The sequence below is a fragment of the Pyxicephalus adspersus genome, chromosome 2 (assembly GCF_032062135.1).
Source record: "Pyxicephalus adspersus chromosome 2, UCB_Pads_2.0, whole genome shotgun sequence".
Lineage (NCBI taxonomy): Eukaryota > Metazoa > Chordata > Amphibia > Anura > Pyxicephalidae > Pyxicephalus > Pyxicephalus adspersus.
The window spans coordinates 31236878-31249900 of record NC_092859.1 but is presented as its reverse complement, the minus strand read 5'-3'; the positions used below and the strand labels follow the sequence as shown (position 1 = coordinate 31249900).

Genomic DNA, 13023 nt, shown 5'->3' with positions numbered 1-13023 from the left:
CAGCTCAGCTCTTTTTGGGACACATACCTTACAACAAACAAGCATAGTAATGGATGAGGCCCTTCTAATGGATTCTGACTCTAATACATGAAGTGGCCCATTGTTATGTCAATCTGTGAGAGGAATTATGTCCCATCGTTGGGGCAAGAGGGAGAAAATATCTTGAAAAAGAAAAAAATATTTGTGAAAATGTAATGCTTTAAATCAGAAGTAGGCAAACTCCCGCCTTTAGGCCGGATACGGCCTAGCCAGTTTTCCAGTCTGGCCTAACGCCCCCCTAGTTATTTATTGTTGAATCCAGCCTAAGTGAATTGTCGCATTATCGCGAGTTCCCGCGATATCATCAAGTTCCCGCACAGTAACCCCAATTACTATGCCTAAAGAGCAGTCGTGTCTTTAACCCCAAAAAGACTGGCAAATTATTCTTTGTCCAACGCGGCAGCAAAGCCCTGTGTTTAGTGTGCAACGACACCAACAGCACTTTCAAACGGTCGAATCTCAAGGGGCATTTCGATGCCAAGCAGGCGCACACATACAGAGACTACACCGCAAATGTGCGGAAGACTGAGGCTGCTGGCTTGCAGTCGCGGTTGGAAAAAACCTTTCCTTGGACACCTTGTTTCTTCTGGCCTAGTGTGCCTTCTTGACCTCCTGAAATGGCCTAGTAGTCCACAAAGTTTGCCGACCCCTGCTTTAAATGATGGTGTCAGTGGAAAAAATACCATTGTGGCAGTGGAAAAAAAGGGCCCTGAGGTCCAAGTGCTGCATCTGACCCAGAGAGCAATTTGGGGACTAGGGGTCTCCAGGAAATAATTATAAATCTTAGCTATAAATGCACAGGTAATTGGCTGCCCAACACTTAAACTCTCCAAGATCTGCATATCTATATTATTTTTGTTTCTGGTTATGTTTTCTACTAAGGTCTACAGTAACTTTGTAATATTGGTTACATTCTTTGGAACTACACACACCTTTAGATATATATCAGTTCTACAAGTCTTTAAATGCATCAGCTTTTCAGGAAAAATTGGAAATTCACGTACCATGTCAATTCCAAATCAGAGGTTGACTTTACCAATACCAAATGTTTCTATGGCTAAATCTTCAGTCTTCATCTTTTGCTTTGTTTAGATTGTATGCATACTTGAAAAAATGTTTGCTTGTGTTGTTTATATATTTGTGTATAATTTTATGGCAAAAAAATAGTTTTGGTGGGAATTAACCACTGGCAACATTTTACAAAAGCTGAAACTCCCGATTTCCCACCTTCAACTGCTTAATTGAGATTTAGTTGAAAAATAACACAACCTACTCTATATTTAGATGGTGTGCTTTATGGTGTATTTGCTGCAGTTCATTTTATTGGAGAAGAAAGATTTAGAGAGGCCTTTTTTAGGTCATCAAAAATTGATTAAATTGTTTAATGTTTTACTAAAGATTTACCCAACTCATACCCAAAATTTACATTTTTTAAATAAAATTAATTTTTCAATGAGTTAAATGAGCATTATTTAGATAAAAGTTTGATGAACCTTGGATGAAAAAAAATTGAAAATGGTCCCCATTTTTAAAACAATGTTAATTACTATATTTATTATAATAATAAATGTATCTTCAAAAAGAGAAAATATTTAATTTATGTTTTCTCTATACTAAATTTACATACAAAGATTATATGTGGTTTTGCACACTTCCAAATTTGAAATTAACAATTGTGTAACATCCTAAATTATTCTTCAATTATTCTAATCTATAGATAAATTCACTCATCAATAATACATTTAATTTATATTTTCATGAATAAATAAATATCATAATAACTTTGATTCTGTTTCATTTAAATTCCATTGAAGTTCCATTACGCTATAAAGAAAAAGTAACTTTCCTGGGAAATTATTCTGGGGAAATGATGTTAGGGAAAGCAAACTACCAATAAAAAAAGAACACCCTGTATTATTTATAATCTGCTATCATGCAAAATATGCATTATAATATCATTTATATTTTTAATAATACACTTTGAGTATTGTTTAAATAGTATACGCACAGTATAATATATACAATTTAATCCAGGTTAGCATTCAAACATAATCAGTAAATTTCCTACATTGGAAATTACTAGAATTATAATTATTGTAACAAGTTTTTTTTACAATGATAAAGTAATAATTATTTGTCATTTTGATATTGGACCAGTAGATGGCATCACATATGTTTAATAAATTCGGTTTAAAACTAATAGTTTTGTTAGGACTTTTCACTTTTGGTAGATCACTATTCTTTCTTTCTTTTCTTTATGTGCTGTCTATCCTCTGTTCCTTCTTTGCAAAAGCAGTTATCTCTAGCAGTCTTCAGTTTATGATTGTCTCTTAAAGAATGTCCCCTGTCTCCAACAACTCCTTTAACACCTTCCTGTGTCTCTAATCATCTCCTGTTGTATAGTATTTCTTTGATCTTTGGCAGCTTTCTGTAACATTACATCTACTGAATATTATTGACACCTATTTGAAGTAGGTCAAATCCATTTATTCTTCACCTGTAATATCTTTTTGTTAAAATCATCTTCATGTGGATTTTATTAAATGCATCTCAAGCAATTTATTATATAGAGTAGAATAATACACTGATCCCCTATTCTTTCACTTTTATTTTTATTTCCTTCTCATATTCTTGTTTATTGTTTTGTTTGTATTTGTATTATTACTCCTTATTTGTGTGTCATCTCTGTAACATGTTTTATTCTTTTTTTTTGTATTATTCTGTGAAAAAAATTAGGTGGCTAAATTGGCACAAGAACAGATCTTAGATAGGAGCTTCAGTAACCTTCAGGTTTCCTTTAAAGACCTCTAAACCTTAAACACAAAAAATGTAAATTTGCCTTTTCAGTATCACAAATGCATTTATCAAAATTAATGACAATTTGCTAAAATCTCCCAACTTTAATGGAGGTACAGTGGAAAAAATTCAGTTATGCTCTTTTGAATGTTTTTATGTCCTCTTTTCTATAGTGGTGCACCATCCATAATAAAACATAGTAATATTGTTGTTAAAATTACTGTTCTGATACCATCCTGCAACCAAGTCCTTCATTTTCTTTCACAAACAGATATGAAAGATCAGATACAAGTCGTTGCATCAAATCTTGTTGGCCAAATGACATCAGCTGTATTATGGATCCGGTGCATACAATATCCAACACGGTTGTCTCCCTGCCCACCTTCAGGGAATTCAACCAACCACAGGGTAAGCTTAGTGAGTTTTTACTTTTTGTGTATGCGGGATTGCCATTTGCAGTTCTGCAGGACCTAATGAGAATAATAGCATGGAAGCACTAAAAAAGAGAGCATTGTACTGGTGCCACCAAGACTATCGTGGTCACATGTTCTATAATTCTTCTTCGTCCTGAGGAAGCATCGGGTGCCGCCATCTTCTGTCTTCTCTTCTGATCTTCTTGCTACATCATGCGATCTTGCACTGCACAGGTGTGAAATAAAGGCCCACTGTAAAGGGGAAAAAAGGAGGGCCGATCCCATTTCGCATGCGTGAGATTGGCATCTTTTTCCCCCTTAATGGGAAAAATGTCCCTTCTGCACATGCTTGAACTCAGGCAGCCAGAGCCTACCATGGTTTTTTGTGACGTAGGCTCTGCTCTCCCATTCAGCTGCAGCAATAAAGACTTCAAGGGGCAGTGCTGCACAAAAAAAAAAGTCTTGAACTTAAAAAAAAAAAATTAATACAATTTTTAATTTACATATAAGGGTTGTCTACTCTTTTATATAAAGTAAAAATGTTGAGTTTAGGTCTGTTTAACTTCAGGGGTGATAATGTCCTTCTGTGGTCTCCATGCGACTTGTTAGTTCCCGTTCAAAACACAACTCCGGTGTCCACATAAAATCTTTCTTTATTGTGCATCCAGAACTTACACAATCTTTTAATGCATTTAAAACAATCCAGAAATCGATACAATTTTAAAACAAATCATCCATGGATGGAGAAAAAACCTGTGACAAGTGACGTAAGTACGTAATCCTGCCTGCGTGCGTGTCTTTGTATGTCTAACCCAGGCTCCACGTGTTTCGGCTAACCAGATGTCATCAGAAATCTCTGATGACGGGATATAATCGCGGGTGACCTCTTGTGGGATATATAAATATATATAATGATACAGAGCATAAAATACTTCCCCCCCAAAAATAATTTCCCCATTGGGACCATCAACTATCTTGCCTGTTGAGAATCCCAGAGAATCTAAAACCAAGTTGTCAATCACAGTTCTTCCTGTGATGGTAATGTATCACTGCTCTCTGCAGTGTGTAAAGTACGTGTCAGTGGGCAAGAGGAAGAGGTTAGAAACAAATGACAGACTAGTTACTAATATCTGACAAAAAGTCAGAACGTGCCTATAGATAACATCACTGTTTAGTCTGCTTGGGTAGCAAATTTTGGAGAAAAGAAGACATGCATGATGGAATAGATTACAAAGGTACCACTATGTTTATCTGATCATGGAATGAAAGGGTTCCCTTTGATGATGTTTACCGCATACTCTAGTCCTGAATACATTAATGCATTGCAGTGGTAAAAAAATAAACATTTGATATGTCTGACCCATGTTTTGCAGATATCATCTTCCTCCGGGCTATAACTCCAGCGTATTCAGTAGGACCTAAGCCAGACATTCAGTTTGCTATAACGGAGGGCAACCTAAGAGACTCATTCGACATTCAAAAACGCTGGATGGATGGAACGACTGTTGGTAAGTAACAGTTTATATGCTTGTCTTGTTTGTGATCAGTAAACAGGTGAATGTTTGGTTATATTTCTAAAAATAACCAAATAAAACAACATGTTTTTAAAAAGTCAATAGGACAGGAAATGGGTATCTCTGAAATGTGGGCAAAAACTGCAATAAAAGCCAGAAGAACATTCTAAGACTTCACCAAAATCCATCCCAGCCATTAGATACATGCAGAGTAGGAAGGCCAGTACAGTCACCAGGCTCTTTGGCACTGGGCTCTCAATCTTAGGGGTAGGGCACACAGATTGCATCTGCTGTTCCTTTACTATCCAACCAGCAGGTGAGGAGAATAATTAAAATACAGTTTCTTTAACCCAGTAAATTGAGTTTTGCTTTAATATCTGTCTGGATGCAAGCTTCAAAAGTAAAATGTTTTTCTAAGCTCCTTGACCCTTGCTCCTAGCCATTCTTCCATAAAAAACTGTCATTATCTCTGACTGGCCCACACAGATGGGTAGCTGTCTTTAGTACAAACTGCAATTGACCTAATGGTTTCCAGCAGAAAGAGTTTGTGTTTTGGCTACACAGAAGTTTTTCCTCTCAGCAAACACAGAAGGGATCCCTTTAAGTACAGCCAAGTGTTAACAACAGCCTATTAAGGAGCAATACAGGTCACTGTCAATACCATCATTTCAGCTGAATGGTGGCATCGAGTCATCCAGTTTTATCTTCTCTCCATATCATTACTCATAAATGACTTTATGTCTGCCACTCCCTCTTGTTGTTACCATCAAAAGTTGTTAGCCGTGTTTTCTAAAGAGTTTCCAACAGGCTGCTAATTATCCAACTTTTTCTGTTTTTATCTGCTGCCAAAGGTTGACTCTGAACATCTAATCATCCATTATGTGGGGACTTTAGTTTTTAGTTGGGATCAGCAAGAGGGAACAGTATACGTAAGGTGCATTTTTTACTTTAGGACTTTTTAATAGGCAGTCATTGCAGACTCTGGGTCAATGCATGCCACCCTTAGCAACATGTATTTGTTCAAGTAGTCATTTTTGCTTTTGTTGAAGTGTATGTACACCCCAACAACTTCTTTTATCTGTGTCCCACCCTCCTTAAAAATAATACTATTTTTCAAACTTATTTTACTTAGTTTTTAAAGTTTTTCTCTGAGGTCACCCACCCCTTCCTCTTTTCTCACTTTGACAAAATTATTTGTCAGCCAAATCCTGCTGTCTCTTATATCAACGTCAAAAATCCTAGGAGACAGCAGGTTCCAATGCAAGCCATGAATCTCATTGGAAACACCAGAAAGGGACAGCTGACATTAGAACAGATGATGGAGGCATAGAACCAGATGTGCAGCAGCAGGAAGGCGCAGAAGAAGACAACCCAGGATATATTGGGTGTAAGATTCTTAACTGAAGTATAAGATAACATTTAAAAAGAAAGTGCAAGTTATCTTTTAAATTTATGATTGAAAGTGGGTAGGTATATCTATTCAATAAATGGAAAAAAGTTCCTGCTGATCTGGCTACGGATCTTGTGAGGTGCTGTATTCAGTAAGTGAGTTAACGATGTGTAGGTTGGAGTTGACTCCTAGCTTCAATGGAGGGAATGAGAAGTGGGGAAGCTGGGTGCAGGGAATTTCCCTCAATCAACATTAACAAAGTTTCTTTGAGTCAGTGGCCTTGATTTATTAAAGCTCTCCAAGGCTAGAGAAGGTACACTTTCATTAGTGAAGCTGGGTGATCCAGAAAACCTTAAATGGATCTGGTACAGGATTCAAAACATTTGATGGCAAAAAGCAAATTAATTTGAATAAATCCATTCCTGGTTTGTTGAATCACCCAGCTTCACTGATGAAACTGTATCCTCTCCAGCCAGTGTTCGAGTCAGGAACCTAGAAAAAATTAAGTCAGGTCTGTTTACCTTGAGCTGAAAAGAATCTTGTGATACCGGCATGCAACCTCCCTACACCCTTCTTCCATTTTGTTGTAAGAGTTACTATAAACTGTAAAACAGTAGTCATGTAGCTCAAAAACAAAAACATTAAAAAAAAAATAAATTAGCAATCCTAGACACTAGCAAAAAAGGACCTTTAAATAAACTTTGATAAATATTAAAATATTCCACAGGAGTGACATCGGGACACAGGAAATTATTACAGATATAATGTGCCATTGCTTTCTGATTTCTGTTATGTTTAATTGCAACCTGCAGATGAATGGGCGCTTGTACATTTATCATCTAGTGCCTGGAAAGCTACAAAAGAGACAGTGGCCGCAGAGCACGGCCAGATGTTTGATTCTGAAACCATTAATGCCAAATGTTGTTAGGCCTGTTTAGGAATGAGTGATTCCAGAGGGCTGGCTTTTTTGTCAGTTTAAAGAACTTTGGGTTTGCGGAGGGGCCAAAAGCAGGCTCATTCTGAAGCCATTTTGCTCATGCCAAACCCCAAAGATAAGTATACTCCCTCTGAGGTCAGTGCTAGCCCTCATTCTGATCATAATGCTTGTACTGGACCCAAACCTCACTCAAATTCGAGCTACTTCTTTTTCTTTTCTTGTTTTGTTATTTCAACCAAACGTGGAATCTGTTGCCTATAAACTCACGGCTTTCTGCAAACTGAAAATATCATTGAGGTTTTCTTTCGACTGTGTCACATAGACAAGAAAAATACCCAGGAGTTATTAAAAGCGTGTAAATACGAACGGGCGTCTGACACCGTGAATTTACTGAGCTTAATGCGCCAATTTGATTAGGGAGGCCGCGTTCTGTACTAGTTGCTGGCGGGACAGTGTAACTGGAGATAATGGGGAAAGGGGGAGTATGAGGCAAACTGGTGGACTGATTCATTGGCGGGCTTTAAATACTTCTTATGGACTTCAGCAGAAACATCTACACTTTGTAGTTTTTGTGGCTCTGCCCACACCTTTCATACTACAGTTTCAGTATTTCTGATGCATTATATAAGATCTAAGAGAAACAAAAATAACAAAGTAATGGGATAGGACCTTTTCATACCTGGTGTCAGGGACATACAAGAAGTTTTCCAAACTTTAAAGTTTATTTAATATACACTTTTTCAGGATTTTGGAAATGGATAGAACACCTTCTACGTTTTTATTGCTGTCTGTGTCATGGTTAGGGGGATTTGCTCTCACTTTCTGTCCATGTAATACCCTGTCACACCCTGATTTATCTGATGTCGATATGATGACCCAGAGATCATGTTTAAACCTAATTTAAAAACAAAGGTTTGGATATAGTTGAGATTTACAGTGAATTTTGGAACAAATTATGTTTTATCTTTATTGGTGTTACACTTTAATTATTACAAAATGTTAGAATAGATGTTAAAAGCAAAGGAAAAACACATTTATAATATAGTGATATAGCCACCATTCATGCAGTCAAAATGATGTTAATAGAAGATCTTACACATTCACCATACAGGAGGTTCTGTATAACTTGAGTGCCTGGTCGCATGCCAAATTTTCAAGGTAATGGTCATTTGGTATATGGACTATATGGATATTGAGGCAGAGCATTTCTGCCTAAATCCTCCACATTGGTAGAGATTTCCTATCTGATGCCCTGGCACTAGTCACATGATAAGGTGCTGGAGGAATGAGGAGCTATCCTTAATAAAGTAAATATTTTAAAAAATCTATTAACATTTATTTACAGCATGAAAGATCATTTGCAGTTTTCATTGTGTAACCTCGATAAGAGAAGCAAATTCTGCAAAGTCTTACAAATTCTTCAAAGTAATTGGCTAATATTGGAAATTCTTCCACTCTTCTTTGCACTAAATAACTCTTCTTTAAAAGTTGTTAAACTGAAATTTGGTTTGGTTTAGATTTTAATTTGGTTTATTTTGGTTTTACTTAGTTTCTTTGCTTAGAACTGTGATCACAGTTCCTTTTACTTTTCTAAACTACTAGTTTTTATAATCACTGTAAACTTCAAATCTTCTAATCTTCTACATGTTCCTAACTGATGTTGTTCTCTGTCCAGGTGTAGTTCGTCAGGTTAAACCAATTGTGGGTCCCTTCCATGCTACCCTGAAACTGGAGATGAACTACGTGGTGGGCGGAGTCTTGTCTCATCGTAATATCGTCAACGTTCACATTTTTGTTTCTGAATTTTGGTTCTGAGGGACATGACATCATTCCTAATTTTACATTACCACCAGTCTTTTTACTCTGATTTGTCATAATAACAAATCATTTTCAAAGTGTTTCTAAACTGTCATCATCCTATAAAGATGCAAATAAGAGATGATGTACAATGTGGAAGAGTGGGAAGGAGAGGAGGGTAGGATAGATAGACCAGGGTGTATTTAGAATAATAATTTTTGGCCTTATTTTCTGTTTCCGCTACCATTGTCATCCACCCATTTGGTATATGGCAGCTGCAAAAGGGTTGTAGGTCGGTAGCAAAAAAACAGCCAGTCACAATAACTCCATTAATAGGCTAAAATGTTAAAACTATCCTATATTCAATTTTAAATTTTTAAAAGCAGATGCCACAAGATATTATTAGCCAAAAACACACTTTTCTGCACTATTTTGATTACGTTTCTGAGGTTTTGAAAATGTTTCTGAGGTTTGATCTCCCTAAATTCATGACTAAATGCAAGACTTCCCTGAATTCATCTCCACCAAAACCATGAGATTATTCATTGAACTGCATTTTATGCCGATGAGGTTTTCTTTTTTTTTTTTTACAAAAAAATGTTTAGACTGGCTGTGAGGTTGTGGTGTGGTTGCAGCTCCCTCATGCCACTGAACTAAAAGTAAGCTTTATAGTTATGCCAGCCAATAGTGTGCAATCTTGTTCATAAAGAACCAGCGCTGAGGAGCATGTGACCTTACCAGCCGCCAGAAGCTGAGCAGGATTTCTTGCTCCTGCTGCAGGTTAGAACCTGCCCTTAGCATGGGGTTAAAATGTTGTTACAAAAAACATTTTTTAATGTATTTATGCTTAACAGTAATTCATAAATAGAAGCTGCAAAAGCAGTGTAGTCTGCAGGACTGGCCTGGAAGTTTGACAGCTTAGTTCTGCATAGTTAAACTCCTTTCAAATAATCTGAACTCTTCATGTACCTTGTGTACAATGTGTCTTCTCACAGAAAGACAGTATAAAAAAATGTAAGATAATATTTAAAGTAACAGTACAAAAAACACCGGCAAGTACACCAAAAAAGGGAAAACACAAATACAGAACACCACGAACCAGAAAAACACGAATACGAACACCACAATAACCAATTAAACTAAAATACCTAACTCCCTAAATAAATAAAACTACCCCTGAAAAAAGTATTAATGTAAAATTTCTATTTTTTAAATCATTTCAGACAAAAATCATCTTTAGTTTGCAGAAGTAACAGAATTCTTAGACCATCTGTTTATTTGCTGTAAGTAGGGGTACTCACTGACCACAGTAAGGGGCTCTCTGCATGAAGTCCTGAACACTATGGAGACTCCACCACTTCTGGAGACTCCACCACACCACAATCTTTTTGCCTTTATGCAGCAACCCATGGGACCTAGCAGATATTATTATGTATCCAGATTAGGCCTGTGAAAGTAAAATACAACTAATATCCTATAGATGGCGCTGTTGCTTTGGATAGTGAATTGAATTCCAATATTATAAAGACATTGACAAACTAAAGTAAGTTATTTTTCTTTTAGAAACAGATGTAATATTATATATTAAATCTAATGTGAAAATTGTGTAGATTCTTGGTAAAAGTTGGTTGAAATTAAAATAGACCCTTATGCTTTTTCATTGACTTTTATTTTAATAAAAAATAAAACTGCTCATGGGTAGTGCATCTTGTGATGTATTCATACTTGCTAAAAAATACTAAAACTTTTTTACTTTTTTGTTATCGTTTATTCATAAAGAGCAATGTAATATGCAAAGCTGTGCAATAAATGACATACCTGCATGCACAACAAGTATAAACAATACCACAGAGGGGGCCAGGGCCCTGCCAAAGAAAATTGTGAACTTTTTTAGTAAATTGAACTGTCGAATTTACTGTAGTGCTTACAAATGAACTTTTAGTAACTTTATAGTCTGCATCAATACATTTCTGACATGGTACAATATGCAGCAAGAGAATATTTTTTTAAAGAGATGAACTTTTTTTTTATATTAAAAAGTTGTTCCTAAACTCCAGTTTCTAGACTGTGATGGAACTCCTATTCTGCTGCAGGTGGGTGGAAGTATCTCTTTAGTCTTCTTTTCCCAGTTGTCAGACTGCAACACTGTGTTTTATGAATTAGCAACAGCACAGGCACTAGACCACTACTGAACATAAGTGTCAAGGTTCAGGTTTTGGCCCTAAATATTTTTGGTCACTTGTGTTCTGAGTTAAAGTAACATATATATATATATAGTATATATAGTATACATATATATATTTATGTATGTGAAAGCTAAAGCTGGTCATACACTTAAAGAAGAATGAAAGTCACAGAATGCACTGGAATGCAAATGTTAGTCTCTTCCTGTACAAGTTGTGCCCAGTGCATTCTCCTGAAAATGTCTAAATCAGCTTTTTTGCTCATCAGTCCTGGAATCCAGAATTGCATCATAGCCTAAGGCACACTCTTTTTGCTGCAGCTGAACTTCCTTATCGGAGACTTTGTTTTGTGCATGGGTGTCAGGAAATGTAGCTGGTGGTCTTATAAAAGATGGGAGAACCTGAGGGTTAGCTCAGTAAGGGGACTTTTAGGGCCAATATTCCTTAACTCAACAAATTTGTATAAAAAAACTATAACTTTATTGGATTTAATATACAACATTTACATTAAAACATATTTAAAAATGTACAACATAAAGGAACAAGATATTTCTGCCTGGGCCACCAATCCAAAGGGCATACCCCACAGCCTTTCGACACGTTTCACTGATAACTCCGCTTCTTCTAGAAAGAAGGGGGGAGATAGGGGACAGACATATCCTATTCTTGCAGCACAAACAGCCTCACCTGGAAAAGGTAAGGACCAGCAAAAGCAGCAGCGTCTTAGAACTTTATTGCTATTAGTAAATATTGGTTGTCATGTTCACAGAGAACCCAGTACTCTTTCTACTTATTTAACTTCACACTCTTTTACGGTCTGCAATGGGCTCTAGGTTTTTTTATTCAACTTTTCCCACCCAAAGTAGCCGGGTCTCTAGAGAAAGGGAGGTTGAGGTCAGTATATTCCTCTAATAAATCATATCCTGCTGCTGCCTCTACCGAGCTGCAAGTGGCGTCCCCACATGGGGCACTGAGTTTAGAAACAAAGACCTTGATATGGCCTGAAATGTTTTTATCACAAATTGAGAATCATTTAGGGAAATTATGAATACAAGTAATGTTTCATAACAGATCTGTGATATATGAGAGATGTGATAAATATAAATATTTGACAATTTTAATGAAACAATATAAAAAATTTAGGTTTTGATGCAAAGTTGTGGCTGCGTTTAGCTCTGCTTTAAAATAGAGGTCAGATATGCGGGCACAATAGAACTGTACTAATGCCATACAGATGACGGGAGGCCATGTCAGCCTCAATGGACAATACAAAACAGTTGACTGCCACTGTAAGTATGAGCAAACCAACATCTAGAAATATTAGTTGTAAGCATTTGAATGCTTTTAGATATTGCTGAGCCAATTTTCAGTCCAAGATTTTAGAAGGCCAATTCCCGCTGCAATATGAACCGCTCATTAAAAAGCGCCAAACATGCAGCGGTATAGGAACTGGAAGTGTCTGCTTGAACATGCTCAAGATTGTAGAGACTCCGGAGATGCAGTCTTGTGTTTATCAGGCCATTGCTCTGGCCACAAACCTTCCCTCTTAAACCCCATTTAATGCCCAGTATATGCTTTGGATTTGTTTGACTGCGATAGACTCAACGAGCACCTCCCCTTTTCAGCACTTAGACCTGCCAAGCCACATAAATCCTAAGTACGATATTGCAGTTTGTTACCCATAAATCCCAGTTAGTGCCTTGGAGACCATTATGGTGTCTCTACGATGTCTGATTATTGTATGTCCCTGAACCAAACTTGACGATATTTGGTTCGTTGACCTAGAAAGGAATGTGGACCAGACTCTAGAGTTACAGGCTAATTGCCTATCATTAAGGAGCAGTAAGCCCAAAATACGTTTGGATGAAGGTTCCACGGACTAAGAGATTTCAACAACTTTGTTTATTTTTATGTTCTTAGAAAGTCTATTTCCTCGATTTTGGCTCTTTGCCCG

The 13023-nt window shown here is 36.7% G+C and overlaps 1 protein-coding gene across 1 annotated transcript in view; it reads left to right on the top strand.

Annotated features, from left to right (window-relative positions):
- The window catches only part of FBLN1 (fibulin 1), a 49283-nt gene extending 39822 nt beyond the window's left edge, over positions 1 to 9461 (top strand). Inside the window, exons 15-17 of the mRNA XM_072400272.1 lie at positions 3107 to 3243; positions 4622 to 4756; positions 8765 to 9461. Coding sequence (XP_072256373.1) covers positions 3107 to 3243; positions 4622 to 4756; positions 8765 to 8904 — 412 coding nt within the window. The 3' untranslated portion in view covers positions 8905 to 9461. The remainder of the gene's footprint in view (positions 1 to 3106; positions 3244 to 4621; positions 4757 to 8764) is intronic.
- Positions 9462 to 13023: the final 3562 nt, after the last annotated feature.